Source organism: Erinaceus europaeus, chromosome 17 (genome assembly GCF_950295315.1).
Source record: "Erinaceus europaeus chromosome 17, mEriEur2.1, whole genome shotgun sequence".
NCBI classification, from domain to species: domain Eukaryota; kingdom Metazoa; phylum Chordata; class Mammalia; order Eulipotyphla; family Erinaceidae; genus Erinaceus; species Erinaceus europaeus.
The window spans coordinates 13,132,528-13,156,683 of record NC_080178.1 but is presented as its reverse complement, the minus strand read 5'-3'; the positions used below and the strand labels follow the sequence as shown (position 1 = coordinate 13,156,683).

Genomic DNA, 24,156 nt, shown 5'->3' with positions numbered 1-24,156 from the left:
ATTCGAGGTCTAGGCCCATCTTGTCTGTTTGGGAATCTCAGGAGTCCCTGAGTAGGGCCCCAGCTTATGGGGTGGCCTGATAGTGACTGAAGAGTTATCATTAAAGTGTGCCTTATCTTGCCCTTATTCAGCTTTTGCCCTCCTTACTTCAATAAGCTTCGCTTTGGAGTGACTGAGGGAAGTGTAATAGGAGGTAGGCGTGGAGGGTATCTAAGTCTAATTAGACACTATTTCATTAGGAACTTTACAATGTCTTTTAGTTCTCTCTACTTGCTGTATATATACTGACTCACTACAAACTATTGTGTATTTTTGCTTTCAGTTATATATTTTGCCCTAAATTATGGATACATGTGAACATATGCCCTATCTCAGGGGACCTGGTCTATATCTAGGTTTTGGGACTTTATTAGGAAGTGAACTACCTGAAATGAAATTAGAGAATCCTATGAAAGGAAAGGTCTCACCTGAGTAATGAGGCTGAAGGATTGACATTCCACGCCTGATGTCTCTGGACACAGTCTGAAGTGAAGCATGCTGAGGTGGTACTCATTGTTTTGATTATGTTGGGATCGGCAGATGGAATATCATTTGGTATGAATTAAGAGAAGTGTGCAGGAAAGTGAGCCCCACTCTAAAGATTCAGAATTGGAGAAATCCAGGCTCTATAGAGGAAGCAGGTGGTTCCTGTTGTCTCAGTAGCAATTGGTGGCATTACTCTATAAGTCACAGCTATATACAAATAATGTCAAGGGACATAAATTATGGTGATGTTGTGTATGATACAGCAAATCCTTACAAAGGGGTTTTCAAAGGTAACCCAGTTGACAAATGAATTGATTACAGTAATAACTATCTATTGCCTTTTTAAAAAAGTTTATTTATTTTCCCTTTTGTTGCCCTTGTTGTTTTCATTGTTGTTGTAGTTATTATTGTTGTCATTGTTAGATAGGACAGAGAGAAATAGAGAGAGGAGGGGAAAACAGAGAGGGGAAGAGAAAGATAGACACCTGCAGACTTGCTTCACCACCTGTGAAGCGACTCCCCTGCAGGTGGGGAGCTGGAGACTCAAAGCAGGCTGCTTAAGCTGGTCCTTGCACTTCGTGCCACGTGCGCTTAACGAGCTGCGCTACCGCCCAAATCCCATCTATTGCCTTCTTAAACTAAAAGGATATTACCAGTGAATATAATATTGGAAAATTTATATAAAATTTCTATTCCACTGAGAAAACTTAAGCCATGAGGAGAAATTCCAAATAATATTGCAGGCTGATTACACATTAAAGCAGATAATATCCTGTTTGAGGGACTGAGCACTGCTGAAATGGAGCACACTATATGGGTGCCATCCACCCTCAACATCCGGTTTTGTTTTGTTTTTTTCTTTTTCTGGGTCCCCTTTGGTTTCATCTATCCAGTAGTAATCAAGATTAATGAGAATGATACAGTAATTGTGTTATTGTAGTAGCAGTTTTATATAGTAAGCAGGGATTCTACAGAACACACAAAATACTCTGGAAATTTAGTCATCTCACCTTGGGAACTTAGTATAAATTGTATAATTTAATAAATGATAAACACTAAAGTCCTATTCAGGTTCAGTAAAAACTCAGAGTGACTTATCTTTACCTATGTAATCAGAGAGATTGAATGTCATGTGGCCATTTTATTACTAAAAAGAGATTAGTTGTGGAACAGATGAAGGGGACTGTTGATATCCTACTTTGGTTTTGTGTTTGTGGTGTGTCAGCATGAGAATCCTCATCAGTTCAGACACAGCCTCCACGGAGTACAATAGGGATGATGTAAGTCTGCACATTTTGAGTCCCTCTGCCACTTGAACATGGCACTCTGTCCTATTTTATCCCAGGTCTGTTACCCCAAGGACATCATTTGATTAATGATGTTTTTTTAATCTGTAGATTGGAAAGTGTTCCCAAATTAGACTCAAAGAAGATATAAATCATCTGCAAAGTGCCATGAATATTTTTTATAAACAGCTTTTAGCTGGCTGACATTTTTCTACAAATACAACGAGGAGAAATGTAAATTCTTCTGCTAATTCCAAGGATTGCCTTAGATTTAAATGCTTGGACAACTAGAATATGTTTTCAAATCTTTTTGTTTATTTTAATCCATAAGAAACTCTGTAGGCATCAAAAAATCCATTGTATAACTGGAGGCCTTGTCACTTTTTAGATCCTGATTGTCTGCCTCCACACTGGATTTAGTAAGTTGACATTTAAATATGCCATGAGTCCTACCTCTTTTTAAGTAATATGAAAATTGCTATCAGTGCACCCTGCATAAGGCCAGGCCTTTGATTTACCTCAAGTGACATTAGAAATTACTTACATCATCTCTGTCTTCTAATAATTGGAAACATCGAGATTGGTGTGTCACAGAGTCATCAGATTGTGTTTGTGAGTGACTGAGAATTTATGTGTATAATAAGCAATTAATTGTTAACTTATACTTCCATTTCCAAATAGTTAAAATAACCTCATATTCATTCATAAGAATATAATATTTGTAATATCCCACCATTTTACCTGCTTTATCTCTCTATATAGCTTGCATCTCAGGAGATGCATAATAATAGTTATAATTATACGTTTGTAAGTTTAATCTATTTTTTCAAGTTTTCAAAACTTAACTGTATATTTTATGGCAATTAATAATTGTTAATATCAAAGATTTACAAACAGAAGAGTGTTTATATTTTAGCAGTACTCTCTATCTCTCTTTCTCTTTTCTTGCCTACAGGGTTAGGTTGCCTACAGAGCTAGGTGCCAGCACTGTGAATACACTGCCCCTGGTAGCCATTTTTTTTTAATTTACTAGATAGGACAGAGGGAAACTGAGAGAGTAGGAGAGATATAGAGGGAGAGAAAAAGATAGACACCTGCAAACCTGCCTCACCAATTGTGAAGCTTCTTCCTTGCACTGGTCCTTGTGCTTAGAACTATGTGCAATTAACAGTGTGTGCCACTGCCTGGCCCGTCAGTGCTATACTCCTATCATCGAGAGGAAGATAGTGATATGTCTAGTGTGACTTAGTAAAGAGGTTATGTTTTCTTATAATTTTCCTTCCCTTTGTTTATGTTTCTTCTTCCCACTTCTGCCACCCTCCATTAACTTTTAATTATTTTTCCACTTATAATCTTTGAAAAAAAATGTGCTGTTTAGTTTCTGTTTTATTAGTCAGTGGTAATCCAAATTCCCCTTTTCCACATATTTAATGTAAAAGTTAGTTGGATATTAAAATGACCTTTTCCATCTGTTTAGAGAAAAATTTATGTGCGAGTAGTTCTGCCCGGTGGGGTGGTATTGCTGATGGCACTGAAGATAATGCAGATGACTTGGTGTAGAGAAATCAAGAAAGGCTCCTTGCACACAGTAAAGTGTGTGCTCAACCCAGTGTGCCAACGCCCTTATGGTTTTCTTAATAAGACATTCTTCTTTTTAGTTTTCATTACAGAACCTGGAATAGAATATATAACAAGCACAATACAATCTAGTAGACCATGTATGTTATTATTCAGAATTCCAGTCAACACCAGATTATTAGAAATTACATTTGAGGGATAGTCAAAAGTTATACATGGATACTAGACAGCACATAGGATCAGTGTCACTATCTTCTGAATTTATCAAGGTATCACTGTCTCTGTCATACTCAGTGTTCAGTACTTTCCTAAATAAAATTATATAGCTTGTTAATGACATTGATATTGAACTAAGAAAAACTAGAATTGAATGTTTCAACATACTGTTAGTTTTAGGAACATAGTTTTATTTCTTCATTCCTATAAATGTGAGTATCTTAACTCTGAAATGAAAAAAAAATCCTATGGTATTTTACTGCATAATGTAATATTTCAGGATCATGTGACTATTAGATTTTGATTTGTTTAAAAAATCCTAAACTCTGAGACATAGTTTTATTTTAAGAATTCATTTCACTAGTAAAGGAAGGAGAAGGAAAGTGAGTCTTAGTAAAGAGCCGTTGGGATATAGCCAGTCAGTCTTCAGTCTCTTTCAGTAACACTCAGCAAGGGGAAACACAAAGTTTAGAGTTCTGGTACATGATGGTGGGAAAAAATATTTAGGAGGCCATGACAGAGTTTTTGTAGACATTTATAAAGACCAGACGAGAAATATTTACCACTTGTCAACAACTGTCGTATAAATCATTAAACGCTTTCCAAAATAAACAGTGCTTAATAAGTTTACAAAATAAACAAGAATTTATGTGACGTGTCCCAGGTCTTTGGTACTTAGTTGTGTCTGATTTAAAGTAATGGCAGCTTCAGTGTTTGACGTTTCCAAAAAAGGAGAGGGTAAGAGAGGGTATCACATTTACTTAAGCTATTTTGCAAAACAGAATGAAGAGACTGACTAGGGTGAATCAAACATGGGAGAAAAGATAGATAACCAAGACTGCATTGAACTAGTTACCACTGAATTTTTTCCCAATGGTTTTATCAATCATGAAGTAACATATATTAAGGTATGATCATTACTTGATTATTGCCAGATGTCAACGGGCACACAGATTATGAAACAAGATCTTTTAAGTGTCACAGGCATGAAGGACTAGGGCCAGATGGTGGGGCAGAAATAGAGATTCACTGATGAGGGGCCAGATGGTGGCACAACTGGTTGAGTTTACATGGTAAAGTGCACAAGGACCTGGATTCAAGCCCTTGGTCCCCACCTGCAAGGGGAAAGCTTTGGGAGTTATGGCATGGCTGCAGGTTTCTCTCTCTCTCTCTCTCTGTCTCTCTCTCTCTCTCTCTGTCTCTCTCTCTCCTCTCTCTGTAACTCTCCCTTGTTAGTATTCCCTTCACTCTCAATTTCTGGATGTCTCTCCAATAAATAAAGATAAAAAAATTAAAACTAAAAAAGAATAGATTCACTGATGAGAGTAGGTGTTGGAGAAGATCAGCAGCATTCAGTGGTGGTCAGCTTATAATTTCTATGTGTTTCAAATTGGATTCAGATTATCAAAAGTTCAAGAGATTAGTAAGAGAGAAAAAATGTCCAAAAAGAAAAAAAATCCAAACTATAATTGCTTACTAATTAAATTAATACTCCTTTTGCACATTTTCCAGTTTGAATCAGTGCATTTACATCAGTCGGCAGTAAATGGAGAATCTGAGCAATGTGACTGAATTCATTCTTTTGGGCATTACAAGGAATCCAGAGTTGCGGAAAAGTTTTGCTGCTGTTATTCTAATCATGTATGTGTCCACAGTTGTGGGTAATGTGCTCATTGTGGTCACCATACTCAAAAGCCAGAGTCTGAGGTCACCTATGTATTTCTTCCTTACTGCTTTGTCCCTCATGGATACCACCTACTCTTCTGTTGTTGCTCCTAAGATAATTGTGGACTGCCTTTCTGAGACAACTACAATCTCCTTCAAAGGTTGCATGGCCCAGCTCTTTGCAGAGCATTTCTTTGGTGGCGTAGGGATCATCCTTCTCATTGTCATGGCCTATGACCGCTATGTGGCCATCTATAAGCCCCTGCATTACTTGACCATCATGAGCCCTCAGGTGTGTCGCCTGCTGCTGGGAGGGGCCTGGGTGGGGGGAACCATGCATGCAACCATACAGCTCCTCTTCATATACAAAGTACCCTTCTGTGGTCCCAATGTCATAGACCATATTGCATGTGATTTGATTCCATTGTTGAAACTGGCATGCACGGATGCTTATATCTTGGGGCTCTTGGTGACCTTCAACAGTGGGGTGATGTGCATGGCCATCTTCCTCATCCTCATGACCTCTTACACCATCATCCTCTGTTCCCTGAGGTCTTATAGCTCTGAGGCAAGACACAAAGCTCTCTCCACCTGTGCCTCCCACATCACAGTGGTGGTTTTGTTCTTTGTGCCCTGCATATTCTTGTATGTGAGACCTGTAGTCATTTATCCCATAGACAAGGTGATGGCTGTGTCCTTCACCATTGTGACACCCATGTTAAATCCCCTGATCTACACCTTGAGGAACAGAGAGGTGAAAAATGCCATGAGGAAACTATGGCAGAAACAAGGGCCTCTGGGTAGTCACTAGCTTACAAACAAGAAAAAAATCTTCCCTACAAGTTCAATAAAAATTTACCTGGATATCTACTCAAGTTTATTGGACACACAGTCATAAAGAGCAGGTTTTCAACATGGACATGGATATTATAATTGAGTATATCTTGAACTCAATTCAACTTTTAACAAGGTTTTCATCACTTTTCTTTTTTAAGCCTGTCTATTGTAGTATTCCAGCATTTTCCATTCAAGGTCTGTGACCTCTTTTTACTCAGTCACTGTTGGAATTTTCATTCAAGATCTCTTTAGACTGACTCCATCACAACTTTTCTATCTTCCAGTAAATGTCTGCTCCTTAAATCTCCCTCCCTCCCTCTCTTTATTCTCCTCTTACTTCATTTATTCCATTTTTTGTGATGATACAATTTAGTGTCTCAAGTGTACAAGATGTATCTCTACCACTGAGCTACACCCTCGCCTGGATGCCTTACTTCACCTATTCAATAATATCCACACTATCACTGAACACACACATGATATTTTGAAATTTATTCCTTATGTTTTCTCCACCAGTAAATAAATCTTACAAATGGGGTCTGAGTGGAGGTATGCTTGGTAGAGAAGCTTTATTACAATGCTCAGGGAACTAGGTTCAAGTCTCCATTCTCCACCTACAGGAAGGACACTCCATGAGTGTTGAACAAGTCCTGCAGATGTTTGTTTGTTTGTTTGTTTTCTCCATCTCTACCTCCTCCTGCCCTTCAACTTCTCTCTGTCTTTATCTGAAATAAATAAAAGAGTAAAATAAACAACAATAGCAATCTTATGTAAACACAATTATGTTCCATTATAACACTGTGGATAGAATTTAATCACTTAATAAATACTCTTGAATGAAATTCAGAAAGTTGTAGGTTTGTGAGCTACAGTCTCTGATTCTAGAAGAAATGTGGTTCTGATTATAGAAGAAGTGTTGACAAATAGTTCACTCTTAGGCTACCTGCCTTGCCATGGATTGAATTAGGCTTGATCCCTGCTTAAAGACAAACCTTTAAGAGAGCTATAACTTTTTCAGTTTTTCAGCTGCCATAGGTCCTTTCTGAAAATCTACAGGTCAAACACAGTCTCAGATGGGTACTTTGCTGCGTACTATGAAAAGCAGCACTTCACGAAAAATTCTTCATTCTTCTTAATATTTTTGTGAATCATAATAAGAAAAATCTCATAGAAGGGAGTCCAGCGGTAACGCAGCGGGTTAAGCGCACGTGGCGCAAAGTGCAAGGACTGGCGGAAGGATCCCGGTTCTAGCCCCGGCTCCCACTTGCAGGGGAGTCGCTTCACAAGCAGTGAAGCAGGTCTGCAGGTGTCTATCTTTCTCTCCTCCTCTCTGTCTTCCCCTCCTCTCTCCATTTCTCTCTGTCCTATCCAACAGCAACGACATCAATAACAACAACAATAATAACTACAACAATAATAAAAAGACAACAAGGGCACCAAAAGGGAAAATAAATAAAATAAAAAAAAAAGAAAATCTCATAGTATAGTCCACATATTCTAGATTCTAGCATATCCTTTTATTTATTTATTTATTGGATGGAGACAGCCAGAATAGAGAGGAAAGGGGGGAGAGAGAGAGGAAGAGAAACAGAGAGACACTTTTAGCACTGCTTCACCACTTGCAAAGCTTTCCCTCTTAGATGTGGACCGGGGCCTAGAACCTGGGTCAATGCACATTTTCATATGTCCACTCAAACAAGTGTGTCACCACCCAACCCCTTAACATACACATTTTCATTTATGTATACTTCTTTTATTTTGCTCCTAGGGTTATTGCTGGGGATCAGTGTTGGCACTAGTAATCCAGTGCTCCTAGAAACCATTTTTTCCTCACTTAATAGATAGGACCTTTTGTTATGGTTTGCTGTACAGTACCCAGTATCTTGTATATAGCTGTGCTATTGGATGCTTCTGATCTATTTGGTCTAGGCTTCTGAGAGAGTCCGCATAGCAAATACACAGCCTATATATTAAAAAGATTCAGTTTGTGTTTTGAAAAACTTTGAGACATACAATTGATTTCCCACTCTCATATTAATTAACTACTGATTTATATGTCTACATTTTGCTAGGAGTGTACATAAACACCATTCCCACCACCAAAGGACTGTGACCCATCCCTCCTGCCCACTCCCACCCCCCACTGGCCCAGGAATCTGCATGTCTACCCCTCACCACAGGGTTTTTACTTTGGTGCCCTACTTACAATTTGATCCGTAACAAAAGGACTTTTCAAAGTTAACCCAATTAACAAATAATGTGATGATAACATTAACTATTGATTGTCTTTTTGAACCCTAAGACAGCAGGAACCTCACATCTCCACTATAGAGCCTCTACTTCCCCCAGTCCTGGAACCCTTGGATAGGGCCCACTTTCCCGTATGCCTCTCCCAATCCATATCAAATAATATTGCATCCGCCGATCACAACCTAACCAACGCAACGATTGCCACCTCAACATGCTTCACCTCAGACTGTGTCCAGAGACTTCACGTGTGGAATGACTACCCTTCAGCTTCATTACTCAGGTGAGACCTTTCCTTTTATAGTACACTCTAATTTCATCTCAGGTGGTTCACTTTCTAACAAAGTCCCATAACCTAGATATACACCAGTTTCTGTGAGAGAGAGCTTATGTTCACATGTATCCATAAACTACTGCAAAATATATACCTGAAAGCAGAAGTACACTAGAGCTTGCAGTGAGTACCTCCCTAACACTTCCTCTCCACTATTCCAAGCTTGGGATCCATGATTGCTCAACAAATTGTTTGGCTTCGTATGTTAACTCTCTTTTCAATCACCAGGTTCCAGATGCCACCAGGATGCTGGCCAGGCTTCCCTGGATTGAAGACCCCACCAATGTGTCCTGGAGCTCAGCTTCCCCAGAGACACACCTTACTAGGGAAAGAGAGGCAGACTGGGAGTATGGACCGACCAGTCAACGCCCATGTTCAGTGGGGAAGCAATTACAGAAGCCAGACCTTCCACCTTCTGCAACCCTCAATGACCCTGGGTCCATGCTCCCAGAGAGCTAGAGAATGGGAAAGCTATCATGGGAGGGGGTGGGTTATGGAGATTGAGTGGTGGGAATTGTGTGGAGTTGTACCCCTCCTACCTTATGTTTTTGTTCATTAGTCCTTTCTTAAATAAAAAATTTAAAAAAAAAAGATAGGACCAAGAGAAATTAAAAGAGGAAGCAGAGATAGAAAAGGAGAGATAGAGAGTTACTGGCAGATCTGCTTTCTAGTGAAACTTTTCCCCTGTTGGTGGCGAATTTATATATTCATGAAAAATATATTTTGTATCTTTTTAAAATTTTAAAAAAATTTTTATTTATTCCCTTTTGTTGTCCTTGTTGTTTTATTGTTGTAGTTATTATTGTTGTCGGATAGGACAGAGAGAAATGGAGAGAGGAGGGGGAAGACAGAGACGGGGAGAGAAGGATAGACACCTGCAGACTTGCTTCACTACCTGTGAAGGGACTCCCCTGCGGGTGGGGAGCCAGGGCTTGAACCAGGATCCTTATGCCGGTCCTTGTGCTTTGTGCCACCTGCGCTTAACCGGCTGTGCTACAGCCCAACTCCTGTTTTTTTTTTTTTTTTTTTTTTTAAATAGGAGATTGAATATGGGATGATATCATTCTTGGGCAGACATTTAAAAAATAAGAACAGAAGGGGAAATACAAAGAAGACTGTAGACTGGTGATCTGCACCAATAAAATGACTGGGGCATGAGGAGAGTGGGAATGTCTTGGAGCTTTAAGATTCTGGTGCATGGTGGTGGCTGAGGACCTAGTTTGGGGGTTAGTGTGACAGTGTCTTACAGAAAACTGAGAAATTTTACACATGTACCAACAACTGTTTATACTGTAACCCATTGATTCCCCCAATAAAAAAATAATTTCAATTTGTAAGTCAATGATACTTAGAATAGCGTATATCTGGGAGCCGGGCTCAGCCAGTTAAGTACATTTGGCGAGAAGCGCAAGGATTTGCTAAAGGTCCGGGTTCCAGGCCCCGGTTCCCCACTTGCAGGGGAGTCGCTTCACAGGGGGTGAAGCAGGTCTGCAGGTGTCTATTTTTCTCTCCCCCTCTGTCTTCTCCTCCTCTCTCTATTTCTCTCTGTCCTATCTAACAATGACGACATCAATAACAACAACGATAATAACTACAACAATAGAAAAAGAAAAATAAGGGCAACAAAATGGAAAATAAATAAATATAATTTTTTTAAAAGAATAGCATATATTTGCATTTTCACAATCTAAAAAAAAGAGAATATTTGGCATGCATTGCAGTCAATTATAAGTCCACTAATTACGGCTACAGATCTACAGCTGAAATAAAAATAAAACTGTGACAGAGAATTAAACATACAGTTTTCCAAAGAATAGATGCATATAGCCCACAGACAATTGAAAAAAATGTTCCACTACAATTAACATTAGAAAAATGCAAGTAGGGAGTCGGGCAGTAGTGCAGCCGGTTAAGCACACGTGGTGCAAAGTGCAAGGACTTCCAAAAGGTCCGGGTTCCAGGGCCGGCTCCCCATCTGCAGGGGAGTCGCTTCACAGGCAGTGAAGCAGGTCTGCAGGTGTCTCTCTGCCTCTCTTCCTCTCTATCTCCCCCTTCTCTCTCAGTTTCTTTCTGTCTCTATCCAATAACAAATAAATAAAGTTAAAAAATAAAAAAAAACTTAAAAAATTACACTTATAAAAAAAAAGAAAAGAAAAATGCAAGTTAAACTACACTGAGATTCCATCTTACACTTGTGAGAATGGCTTACTTCAACAAATCAGGAAGTGACAACTTTACATTTAGTCGCAATCCCCCAGTAAAATGATGTAAAAGAGAAGAATTGAGAACTTCATTGTGATTCATGATAAAATATCAGAAAAGCTGAAATAGCCCCTTCATTTGAATAAGTTTATCAAACTAAAAGGATATTACCAGTGAATTGGAGAACTTAGGTACAATTTCTATTTTACTGAGGAAAGTTAAGCCATGAGGAGAAATTCCAAATAATGCAAGCTGGCTACACACTGAAGCATATGAAATACTGATCTGGGGGCCGAGCAAAGGCTGAAATAGAGCAGAATATGTGGGTCCTATAAACCCCCAACTCCCAATTTTTTCCCTTTTCTGTGTCCTCTTTGATGTGATCTATCTAGTAGTAATTATCTAGTAGTAACTATCTAGTACAGTAATTATTGTTATTACTATTATAGTAGTAGTTTGGTATAGTAATCAGGAATTCTGTTTTTATTATTTTTGTATTTATAAAATGGAAACATTGACAAGACCATAGGATAAATGGGGTACATTTCCACACATTACCCACACCCAGAGCTCCATATCTAATTCTCTCCCTTAGAAGCTTCCCTATTTATCCATCTGGGAGTATAGACCCAGGATCATTGTAGGGTGCAGAAGGTGGAAGGTCTGGCATCTATAACTGCTTCCCCGCTGAGTATAGGCATTGGCAGGTTAATCCATACTCCCAGCCTGTCTCTCTCTTTCCCTAGTTGGGCAGGATTCTGGGGAGGCAACATTCTAAGACACATGGTAGAGTCCTCTGCCCAAGGAATTTGGTTGGCATCATAGTATCATCTGGAACCTGGTGGCTGAAAAAGATTTAAGATATAATGCAGAATGAATTGTTGACTAATCATGAACCTATAGGCATGAATATTGCAGATGAAGATTGGGTCTCTGTTTTGGAAAAAGCTAGTAGGTCTACTTTAGGTATATTCCAAGGGGCCCATGACTTTACTAGTTTTTGCTTTCCCCTGACATCTAATATGCAGGTGGACCCAGGTTATTGTCTGGGGAGATGGTATCATAGTTGGAGAAAGGACTAGAAAACTGGATCATGGGAGAAAATAGCTCCCAAATACGGGGAAAATATATAAATATTGTTAACTATAAACCACACCAGTTTGATCTGGGGCCAATATTCATCAAAGGAGCCTAAGTAGCCTCTGCATCCCTGCAGGTCTGTGCTCGCATTCTGTGGTCATGGCTAGGAACATCTAAACTGCACTAATTCCAGGACCCTTTTCCTCTGGTAGTAGGTAGAGTATGTTGTCCAACCTTTCTTCGGATAGTGGAACATTCCCTAGCATTATTGATCCACATTGAAAGCAAGGTCCTATAGGGACCCACTGAATTAATGGATTCAGTGGATTCTATTATGTTGTTCCTGATGGAGATGAGCAGTGACAGTGACAAGAGGAATCTATTAGAAGTCTAGGCACATCATGTCTGTGTGGGAATCCCAGGACTCCCTGACTAGGACCTCAGGTGATGGATTGGCCTGGTTGTGACTAAAGAGTCATTAAAGTTTGTCAGTCTCTTACTCCTGTTCAGCTTTTGTAGTCCTTACTTTGTCTGACAAGGTTAGCTTTGGAGTGATTGGGAGATGTGTAAGAAGGTAAGCGAGGAGGGTATCTAGGTCTAGGTAGATACTATTTCATTAAGTAATTTAAGGTCTAAGGAATACAAAAAACACCCTGGAAATTTAGTCATCTCTCCTTGGGAACTTAGTATAAATTGTGTACTTTAATAAGAGATAAACACAATAGTCCTGGTTCAGGTCCAATAAAAATTCAGATTGACTTATCTTTACCTATGTAATCAGAGAGACAGACTGTCAAGTGGCCATTCTATTACTAAGAAGAGATTAGTTGTGGAACAGATGAAGGGGACTGTTGATATCTTACTTTGGTTTTGTGTTTGTGATGTGTCAGCATGAGACTCCTCATCAGTTCAGACACAGCCTCCATGGAGTATAATAGTCATGTAAGTGTGGACATGTTGAGTCCCTCTGCCATTTGAACATGGCACTCTGCCTTATTTTATCCCAGGTCTGTTACCCCAAGGACATCATCTTATTAATGATGCTTCTTCAATCTGTAGATTGGAAAGTGTTTCCAAATTAGACTCAAAGAAGATATAAACCATTTGCACAGTGCTGTGAATATTTTTTATAAACAGCTTTCAGCTGGCTGACATTTTTCTACAAATACAATGAGAAGAAATGTAAAATCTTCTACTAATTCCAAGGATTGCCTTAGATTTAAATGTTTTCAAATCTTTTTTTTAAATTTTAATCCATAAGAAACTCTGGAAGCATCAAAAAATCCACTATATAACTGGATGCCTTGTCACTTTTTGGATCCTGATTGTCTGCCTCCACACTGGATTTAGTAAGTTGACATTTAAATATGCCATGAGTCCTATATCTTTTTAAGTAGTATGAAAATTGCTAACAGTGCACCCTGCATAGGGCCAGGCCTTTGGTTTACATCAAGTGACATTAAAATTACTTGCATCGGGGTCGGGCGGTAGAGCAGTGGGTTAAGTACACGTGGTGCAAAGCACAGGGACCTGCATAAGGATTCCAGTTCGAGCCCCAGGCTCCCCACCTGCAGGAGAGTCGCTTCTCAGGTGGTGAAGCAGGTCTGCAGGTGTCTGACTTTCTCTCCCCCTCTCTGTCTTCCACTCCTCTCTCCTTTCCTCTCTGTCCTATCCAACAAGGAACTACATCAACATCAACAACAATAATAACCACAACAAGGCTACAACAACAAGGGCAACAAAAGGGGAAAAAAATGAACTCAGGAGCAGTGGATTCATGGTGCAGGCACTGAGCCCCAGCAATAGCCCTGGAGGCAAAAAAATATTACTTGCATCATCTCCGTCTTTTAATAATTGGAAATATCAAGATTGGAGTGTCACAAGGACATCAGATTGTGGTTGTGACTGAGAATTTATGTGCATAATAATACATAAGTAATTGTTCATTAAAAAGTGTAATTGTTAACATAATAATATTTCAGAATAGTTAAAATAACCTCATATTCATTCATAATAATCTAATACTTGCAATATATCAAGAGATTACCTGCTTTATCTATCTATACAATTTGCATTCAGGATAGAGTAAGAGAGGCTATTACATGTATGTAACCTATTTTGCAACACAAAGTGGAGAGACTGAATAGGGTAAATGAAACATAGTAGAAACGTTAGGTAACCAAGACTGCATTGAACTAGTTACCATTGATTTTTTTCCAATGGCTTTTATCAATCATGAGGTAACATATGGTAAGTTATGATCATGACTTGGACATTGCCAGATGTTTATGGGCACACAGATTATGAAACAGGGACTTTTAAGTATCTCAGGATGAAGGACGAGGGCAGAAAAAGAGATTCACTGATGAGAGTAGAGGCTGGAGAAGATCAGCAACATTAAGTGGTGGTCAGCTTGTAATTTCTTTTTTATTATTAATTTTTTAAATCTTTTTTAGTTTTTATTTATTGTGTGTATTTATTCCCTTTTGTTGCCCTTGTTGTTTTATTGTTATAGTTGTTGATGCCATTGTTGTTGGATAGGCCAGAGAGAAATGGAGAGAGGATGTGAAGCTAGAGGGGGAGAGAAAGACAGACACCTGCTTCACTGCCTGTGAAGCTACTGCCCTGCAGGTGGGGAGCCAGGGGCTTGAACTGGGATCCTTAAGCCATTCCTTGCACTTGGCACCACCTGCTCTTAACCCGTTGTGCTACCGCCCGACTCCCTTATAATTTCTATGCAGTTCAGGTTGGATGTAAATTATCAAAAGGTCAAGAGGGTTAGTGAGAAAGCAAAAAATGTCCAAAAATTAAAAAAAAAATCCAACATTACCATTGCTTACTAATTAAATTAATATTCCTTTTGCACATTTTCCAGTTTGAATCAGTGCATTTACATCAGTTGGCAGTAAATGGAGAATCTGAGCAATGTGACTGAATTCATTCTTTTGGGCATTACAAGGAATCCAGAGTTGCAGAAAAGTTTTGCTGCTGTTATTCTAATCATGTATGTGTCCACAGTTGTGGGTAACATGCTCATTGTGGTCACCATACTCAAAAGCCAGAGTCTGAGGTCACCTATGTATTTCTTCCTTACTGCTTTGTCCCTCATGGATGCCACCTACTGTTCTGTCATCGCCCCCAAGTTGATCGTGGACTCCCTTTCTGAGAGAACTACCATCTCCTTCAAAGGTTGCATGACTCAACTTTTTTCGGAACATTTACTTGGCGGTGTGGGGATCATCCTTCTCATTGTCATGGCCTATGACTGCTATGTGGCCATCTGCAAGCCCCTGCACTACATGACCATCATGAGCCCTCACATGTGTCGCCTGCTACTAGGAGGAGCCTGGGTAGGTGGAACCATGCATTCCACATTACAGCTCCTCTTCATGAACAAAGTACCTTTCTGTGGTCCCAATATCATAGATCACATTACATGTGATCTAACTCCACTGTTGAAACTGGTCTGCATGGATACTTATATCTTGAGCCTCTTGGTGACCTTCAACAGTGGGGTGATGTGCATGGCCATCTTCCTCATCCTCATGACCTCTTACACCATCATCCTCTGCTCCCTAAGGTCTTATAGCTCTGAGGCAAGACACAAAGCTCTCTCTACCTGTGCCTCCCACATCACAGTGGTGGTTTTGTCCTTTGTGTCCTGCATATTCTTGTATGTGAGGCCTGTGGTCATTTATCCTATAGACAAGGTGATGGCTGTATTCATCAACATTGTGACACCCATGTTAAACTCCCTGATATACACCTTGAGGAACACAGAGGTGAAAAATGCTATGAAGAAACTCTGGCAGAGAAAAGGGACCCAAGGTGGTCTCTAGCTTACTTTTTTATTTCCTACACAAGAATTGAAACACTTCCCTGATACTCATTTCAAGTTATGGTGTATGAAACCTCCAATATCTTAGTTTAAGCTTACAGATCCTATTACGGTAACCAACTACTCACTGTCACTTCATTTCATTTTGCACTCCATTCCATTTGCCACAATGCTCCGGTCACTTTATTTTTACTTATATAGTGTTTGTGGTTTTGTTCACTTTTTATTTTATTTTATTTGGAGCTTAGTGGTTTACAGGGTACAGCTGACACCTGGGTACAGTTTTTTCATCTCAATGAAAGATCTTACAGAATTCTCACCTCTGGCATAGGTCCTTTCCCATTATTGTAAAGCATGTCTTTGAAATTTTCTAGCATACAGTTCTGGTCTTTGATGTCCCTTAACTTTTCCTACTGTGGAATTCTCAGTATTCTTATTTGTTTGTCTCCATCATGTTCCCCCCCACAAATATTTTGATGTACTTTTATATCCTTAGACAGATCTTCCTTTCTCTCACTCTCTTTCTCTCTCTTTTTCTTTCTTCTCCACATCTTTTCTCTCCTCTTCCTCTATCATTTGGAAACATTAAAAAGAAAAGAAATACAGGTAATAGATAATTCCTGATGAAATGGTGCTTTTCATATTCAAGAGTAAAATATTAATCTGATATTTGAGTCTGGTGGAATTTGGTACTTAACACCAAAATGGTATTTGGAGAGAGAAAACCGAAGACTATTTTAAATACTTTAAAATATTTGTTCTTATACTCCCCCATTTCTTTCATAAGCTAGGAAATTGCAAAGTATTTTAGATTCACATTCATTCAATAATATGTATTAATAATCTACTAAGTAACTGATAGAAGTTTAACCAAAGCATAGATAAACACAGATCCTGACTTTTTAAAGGTTAAAATCACTTAAGAATTGACAATACATAATTAAAAATAATTATTAATGTATTATTTGTGTTCATTGATACTGGGGATGTAGCTAAATAAAGAGTTAAAGAACAACAGAAGAGAAAAGATAATAGAAGTCATCAAGAGCTGAAAATGTAATTCAAGGACAGAACAGTTTTGCATGTATTAAACCCTAGTGTCATTTTTTTGTTAAATATTCTATTTTATTTATTTTTATTGTTGTTGCTACTGATGCTGCTGTTGTTGAATAGGACAGAGAGAAATGGAGAGGGAAGGGGAAGACAGAGAGGGGGAGAGAAAGACACCTGCAGACCTGCTTAACTGCTTGTGAAGCGACTCCTTTGCAGGTGGGGAGCCTGGGGCTCGAACTGGGATCCTAACACCAGTCCTTGTGCTTTGCACCATGTGCGCTTAACCTGCTGGGCTACTGCCCGACTCCCCCTGGTGTCATTCTTATCTACTCTTAGAAGGAAGGAGGGAAGAAGAGGAGTAAGGAGAAGGAAAAGGTAGGTGGCAAGGAAAAAGAAGAGAAGAGAAACACAAGAAGGGGAAAAGAAAAAGGAGGAAGGAAAAAGATACAAAAAGGAAGAAGAGAAAGAAAGAGTTAGGAAGAAAGACAAAAGGGGTAGAAAAGAAAGAAGGAAAGGAAGGAAGGAAGGAAGGAAGGAAGGAAGAAAGAAAGAAAGAAAGAAAGAAAGAAAGAAAGAAAGAAAGGAAGGAAAGAAAGAAAGAGAAGAGGAAAGAAAAGGAAGAAAGGAAATAAGAAAATACATTGAGGGGCACACCTGGTTAGGCGCACACATTGCGGTGTGCAAGGTTGCAGGTTCAAGTTCCTGTTCCCCACCTGCAGGGGGAAAGCTTCATGAGCAGTGGAGCAGGGCTGCAGGTGTCTCTGTCTGTCTTCCCCCTCCCCTCTTGATTCCTCTCTGTCTCTATCCAATAATAAAAACATTTTATTATTATTTTTTTATTTAACAAAGGATTAACGAAAAAAACCATAAGGTAGGAGGGGTACAACTCCACACAATTCCCACCACCCAATCTCCTTAGCCCACCCCCTCCCATGATAGCTTTCTCATTCTCTAGCCCTCTGGGAGCATGGACCCAGGGTCATTGAGGGTTGCAGAAGGTAGAAGGTCTGGCTTCTGTAATTGCTTCCCCGCTGAACACGGGCGTTGACTGGTGGGTCCATACTCCCAGTCTGCCTCTCTCTTTCCCTAGTAAGGTGTGTCTCTGGGGAAGCTGAGCTCCAGGACACATTGGTGGGGTCTTCAATCCAGGGAAGCCTGGCCAGCATCCTGGTGGCATCTGGAACCTGGTGATTGAAAAGAGAGTTAACATACGAAGCCAAACAATTTGTTGAGCAATCATGGATCCCAAGTTTGGAATAGTGGAGAGGAAGTTTTAGGGAGGTACTCACTGCAAACTCTAGTGTACTTCTGCTTTCAGGTATATATTTTGCAGTAGTTTATGGATACATGTGAACATAAGCTCTCTCTCACAGAAACTGGTGTATATCTAGGTTTTGGGACTTTGTTAGAAGGTGAACCACCTGAGATGAAATTAGAGTGTACTATAAAAGGAAAGGTCTCACCTGAGTAATAAAGCTGAAGGGTTGTCATTCCACACGTGAAGTCTCTGGACACAGTCTGAGGTGAAGCATGTTGAGGTGGCAATCGTTGCATTGGTTAGGTTGTGATCGGTGGATGCAATATTATTTGGTATGGATTGGGAGATGCATACGGGAAAGAGGGCCCTATCCAAGGGTTCTAGGACTGGGGGAAGTAGGGGCTCTATAGTGGAGATGTGAGGTTCCTGCTGTCTTAGGGTTCAAAAAGACAATCGATAGTTAATGTTATCATCACATTATTTGGTAAATGGGTTAACTTTGAAAAGTCCATTTGTTATGGATTGCTGTACAGTATCCAGTATCTTGTATATAGCTGTGCTATTGGATTCTTCTAATCTACTTGGTTTAGGCTTTTGAGAGAGTCCGCATATCAAATATACAGCCTATATATTAAAAAGATTCAGTTTGTGTTTTGAGAAACTTTGAGACATACAATTGATTTCCCCCTCTCATATTAATTAACTACTGATTTATATGTCTACATTTTGCTAGGAGTGTACATAAATACCATTCCCACCACCAAAAGACTGTGACCCATCCCTCCCACACACTCCCACACCCCACTGTCCCAGGAAGCTGCATGTCTACCCCTCACCACAGGGTTTTTACTTTGGTGCCCTACTTACAATTTGATCAGATCCTGCTTTTAGTTTCCCTTTCAGATCTTCTTACTCAACTTCTTTTGATGAGTGGGATCATCCCATACTCATCTTTATCTTTCTGACTTAGTTCACTTAACATAATTCCTTCTAGTTCTGTCCAAGATGGGTCAGAGAAGGTGGGTTCATTGTTCTTGATAGCTGCATAGTATTCCATTGTGTATATATACCACAGCTTTCTCAGCCACTCATCTGTTGTTGGGCACCTGGGTTGCTTCCAGGTTTTAGCTATTATGAATTGTGCTGCTATGAACAGAGGAGTACACACCTCTTTTTGGCTGGGTGTTATGGAGTCCTTGGGGTATAACCCCAGGAGAGGAATTACTGGATCATATGGAAGGTCCATGTCAAGCCTTCTGAGAGTTTTCCAGACTGCGCTCCACAGAGGCTGTACCAATTTACATTCCCACCAGCAATGTAAAAGTGTTTCTCTGTCCCCACATCCTCTCCATCATTTGTTGCTGCTGTCCTTTTTAATGTATGCCATTCTTACAGGAGTGAGGTGGTATCTTAGTGTTGTCTTAATTTCCATTTCTCTGACAATCACAGACGTAGAGCAGTTTTTCATATGTTTGTTAGCCTTTTGGATCTCCTCTGAAGTGAAAGTTTTGTTAATATCCTCTCTCCATTTTTGGATGGGGTCATTTGCTTTTTTGGTGCTAAGTTTGCTGAGCTCTTTATATATTTTGGTGATTAGTTTCTTGTCTGATGTCTGGCATGTGAAGATCTTCTCCCATTCTGTGAGGGGTCTCTCTGTTTAATAGTTTCTTTGGATGTGCAGAAGCTTTTCAATTTGATGTAGTCCCATTGGTTTGTTTCTGCTTTAGTCTTCCTTGCAATTGGGTTTGATTCATCAAAGATGTCCTTGAGGTGTATGTGGGAAAGTAATTTACCAATGTTTTCCTCTAAGTATTTAATTGTTTCTGGTCTGACATCTAGGTCTTTGATCCATTTGGAGTTGATTTTTGTTTCTGGTGAGATAAAGTGGTTCAATTTCATTCTTCTGCAAGTTTCAACCCAGTTTTCCCAGCACCATTTATTGAAGAGAGCCTCCTTTTTCCATTAATCCTTTGGGCCCCCTTATCAAAGATTAGATGCCCATAGGTGTGGGGATTTACTTCTGGACTTTCAATTCTATTCCACTGGTCTGTGTGCCTATTTTTGTTCCAGTACCTTGCTGTTTTGATGATGATGGCTTTATAATATAGTTTAAGGTCTGGGAGTGTGATGCCTCCATTTCGGTTTCTTTTCCTCAAGATGGTTTTGGCATTGTAGGTGTTTTCAGGTTCCAGATAAATGATTGTAGTGTTTGTTCTATTCTCTTAAAGAAGCTTCGTGGAACTTTGATGGGATTGCATTAAATTTGTATATGGTCTGGGGAGAATATTCATTTTGATGATATTTATTCTTCCAATCCATGAGCATGGGATATCTTTCCATTTCTTGGTATCAGTTTCTATTTCCTTGAGTAGCGACTCATAGTTTTCAGTATACAAGTCTTTCACTTCTTTGGTCAACTTTATTGCTAGGTATTTGATTGATTTTGCTGAAACAGTAAATGGGAGTAATTTCTGGATGTCTTCTTCTTCAGATTTAGTGTTTGCATAAAGAAATGCCACTGATTTTTGTACATTGATTTTGTAGCCTGATACCTTGCTATATTGCCTAATAACTTCCAGTAATTTTCTACTGGATTCTTTAGGTCTTTCTATGTATACTATCATATCATCTGCAAATAGTGTCAGCTTGACTTCTTCCCTTCCAATCTGTATTCCTTTGATTTCTTTCTCTTGCCTGATTGCTATGGCAAGAACTTCCAATACTATGTTGAAGAGTAACGGTGACAGTGGACAGCCCTGTCTAGTCCCGATCTGAGGGGGAATGCTTTCAGCTTCTGTCCATTGAGTATGATGTTGGCTGTAGGTTTGCTATATATAGACTGCACTATCTTGAGGAATTTTCCATCTATTCCCATTTTTTGTAGAGTTTTGAGCATGAATGGGTGTTGGATTTTGTCAAAGGATTTCTCTGCATCTATTGAGATAATCATGTGGTTTTTGGCTTTGCTTTTATTGATGTGGTGAATGACATTGATTGACTTACAGATGTTGAACCAGCATTGTATTCCTAGGATGAATCCCACTTGGTCATGAGGAACAATCTTTTTGATATGTTGCTGTATCCGGTTGGCCAAGTTCTTGTTTAATATTTTGGCATTTATGTTCATCAGAGATATTGTTCTGTAGTTTTCCTTTTTTGTTCTGTCCCTATCAGCTTTTGGTATCAGGGTGATGTTGGCTTCATAGAAGGTGGAAGGGAGTATTCCTGTTTCTTCAATCTTATGGAATAGCTTAAGAAGTATGGGTATTAATTGTTTCCTGAAAGTTTTGTAGAATTCGTTTGTGAAGCTATCTGGTCCAGGACTTTTGTTGTTGGGGAGATTCTTAATAACAGTTTCAATTTCTTTGTCTGTGATTGGTGCATTTAGATTTTGTAGTTCTTCTTGGTTCAGTTTTGGAAGTGCATAGGTTTCTAGGAATTGTTCCATTTCTTCCAGATTCTCTAGCTTGGTGGCATATAGTTCTTTATAGAAATTTCACAGGATTCTCTGGATTTCTGTGGTGTCAGTTGTGATATCTCCTGCATCGTTTACAATTCTATTAATTTGAGTCTTCTCTCTTTTTTGTTTGGTGAGTCTGGCTAGGGGTTTGTCAATTTTGTTTAGTCTTTCAAAGAACCAACATTTGGCTTCACTGAGCTTTTGTATGGTTCTTTTATTTTCGATGTTGTTTATTTCTGCTCTAACTTTAGTGATTTCAGTCCTTCTGGTTGCTTTAGGGTTCCTTCGTTCCTCTCCCTCTAAGTCCTTGAGGTGTGCAGTAAGGTCGTTCATTAGAGCTTCTTCTTGGTGTTTAATATGTGATTGTATGGCTATAAGTTTCCCTCTCAGTACTGCTTTAGCTGTGTCCCAAATATTTTGATAGGTTGTGTCTTCATTTTCATTAGTTTCCAGGAACATTTGAATTTCCTGCTTGAGTGAGTCTCTGACCCAGTATTTCTTAAGGAGCATGGTGTTTAGTTTCCAAATTCTGTGTCTTTTAATAATTTTCTCTTTGTTGTTAAATGTTAGTTTTACTCCACTGTGGTCTGAGAAGATACTTGGGATGATTTCAATGCTCTTGAATTTATTGATGCTGTCTTTGTGGCCTAACGTGTGGTCTATCCTTGAGTATGTGTTATGTGGATTTGAAAAGAAGGTGTATTCCATTTTTTTGGGGTGGAGGAGTCTGAAATTTTCCAAGAGGTCGAGTCTGTCAATCTCTTCATTCAATTCTCTTGTATCTTTATTGGTTCTCTGCTTTGTTGATCTGTCTAAGTGTGAGAGTAGGGTATTGAAGTCTCCCACTATTATTGTATTACTATTGATGTATTTTTGAAATTCTTTCAGTAGGTGCTTAATGTATTTAGATGGTCCCTCGTTGGGTGCGTAGATGTTAATAATTGTTAAGTCTTATTGGCTGATTGATCCTCTAATCTTTATGTAATGTCCTTTCCTATCTTTTATTACTTTATTTAATTTAAAATCTATCGTGTCTGAGATGAGAATGGCTGTTCCTGCTCTTTTTTGTGGTCCGTTAGCCGGTATGATAGTTTTCCATCCTTTCACTTTAAGTCTGTGTTTATGTTGTTGTGACAGATGGGATTCTTGCAAGCAGCATATGGTTGGGTTATGTTTTCTGATCCATCCCCCCACCCTGTGTCTTTTGATGGGTGAGTTTAAGCCATTGACATTTATTGATATTATGGATTTAATGTATTGTAGTGACACTGTTCTTAAAAAATTTGTTTGCTCTGATATATTGAAAGTATTATAGTGATGTTCTTGTTTATAAGAGGTCTTTTAGTACCTCTTTCAGGGCCGGCTTAGTGATGGTTGCCTCCTTTAACTGTTGTTTATCTAAGAAGGTTTTGATCCCTCCATCTAGTTTGAATGAAAGTCTAGCAGCATATATTATCCTTGGTTGAAACCCTTTTTCATTCAGGGCTCGATAGATATCTTGCCACTCCCTCCTGGCTTTTAGAGTTTGAGTGGAGAAGTCTGCAGATAATCTTATGGGTTTTCCCTTGTATGTAACTTTTTGTTTCTCTCTTGCAGCCTTTAGGATCCTTTCTTTATCCTTACTTCTTCTCATTGTGACTATGATGTGTCTTGGTGTCTTCAGGTCTGGGTTGATTCTGTTTGGTACTCTCTGTGCCTCTTGAATCTTGATATCCTTTCTGTTATTCAGGTCTGGGAAGTTTTCTTCTATTATTTCCTCTAGAATGTTTGCTTCCCCTTCCTCTCTTTCTTCCGCTGGCAGGTCAATTATACGAATGTTACTTCTTTTGAGATCATCCCATATGTCTCTGTTGTTGTTTTCAGTGTATCTCAATCTCTTTTTAAGCTCTTTCACCTCTTTCTTTGTTTTCTCTAACTCATCCTCTGTCTGACTAATTCTGTTTTCTGCTTCTGTTAGTCTGCTTTCCCTTGCCTCAGCTTCTTTCTTCATTACAGCTATTTCAGCTTTCAGTTCTCTAATTGCCTCAAGATAATCAGTATTTTCCTTGGGGGTCTCAACTGTTGTTTCCCTAGTACTGCCATTCCTTTATTCCAATGTTGTTTTCATTTCTGTGATTAATAAGTTTATTATTGCTTGCATACTTTACTTATCTATGGTTACTTCTGGCTGATTTGTAGTTTCTTCTGGGCTCTTGTCTTCATTCATTGGAGTAGCAGTTTAATTTTTTTTGATCTACCCATTTTTTTATTTATGTGTTTCTTTTTTTTTTATTCTCTGTTGTTCCTCAGTTGTTGTGTCTTGAGTACAAGTAACACTGTACTAAATACCTTTATGACAACTGCACTCACCAACCTCAGGAATTACAGTAGCAACTGAAGTAAGTATTGAAGTAGTTTAATCCTTACCAGTTAGCCAAACAATTTCTCCAATCCGTGAAAAAATAGTAACCAAATCCCAGTGAGGAAAGAGAAAAGAAAGAAAGGACATCAAGAATATACAGTTATGCAAATCTACTATCCACTGTATATTCTAGGGGTAACAAGAGGGGAAAGTGAACTAGAGCAGAGATACACACA

General features: G+C 39.1%; 2 protein-coding genes across 2 annotated transcripts; both read left to right on the top strand.

Annotated features, from left to right (window-relative positions):
• The first annotated feature begins 5,048 nt into the window (after positions 1-5,048).
• LOC103109970 (olfactory receptor 4C6-like) lies at positions 5,049-6,081 on the top strand. Its single transcript, XM_007519113.2, has one exon. The coding sequence runs from the start codon at positions 5,152-5,154 to the stop codon at positions 6,079-6,081; it is 930 nt and encodes a 309-aa protein (XP_007519175.1). The 5' UTR covers positions 5,049-5,151.
• An 8,798-nt stretch (positions 6,082-14,879) lies between these two features.
• LOC103109969 (olfactory receptor 4C6-like) lies at positions 14,880-15,809 on the top strand. Its single transcript, XM_007519112.1, has one exon. It carries the CDS (start codon positions 14,880-14,882, stop codon positions 15,807-15,809), a length of 930 nt encoding a protein of 309 aa, XP_007519174.1.
• The last annotated feature ends 8,347 nt before the right edge of the window (positions 15,810-24,156 follow it).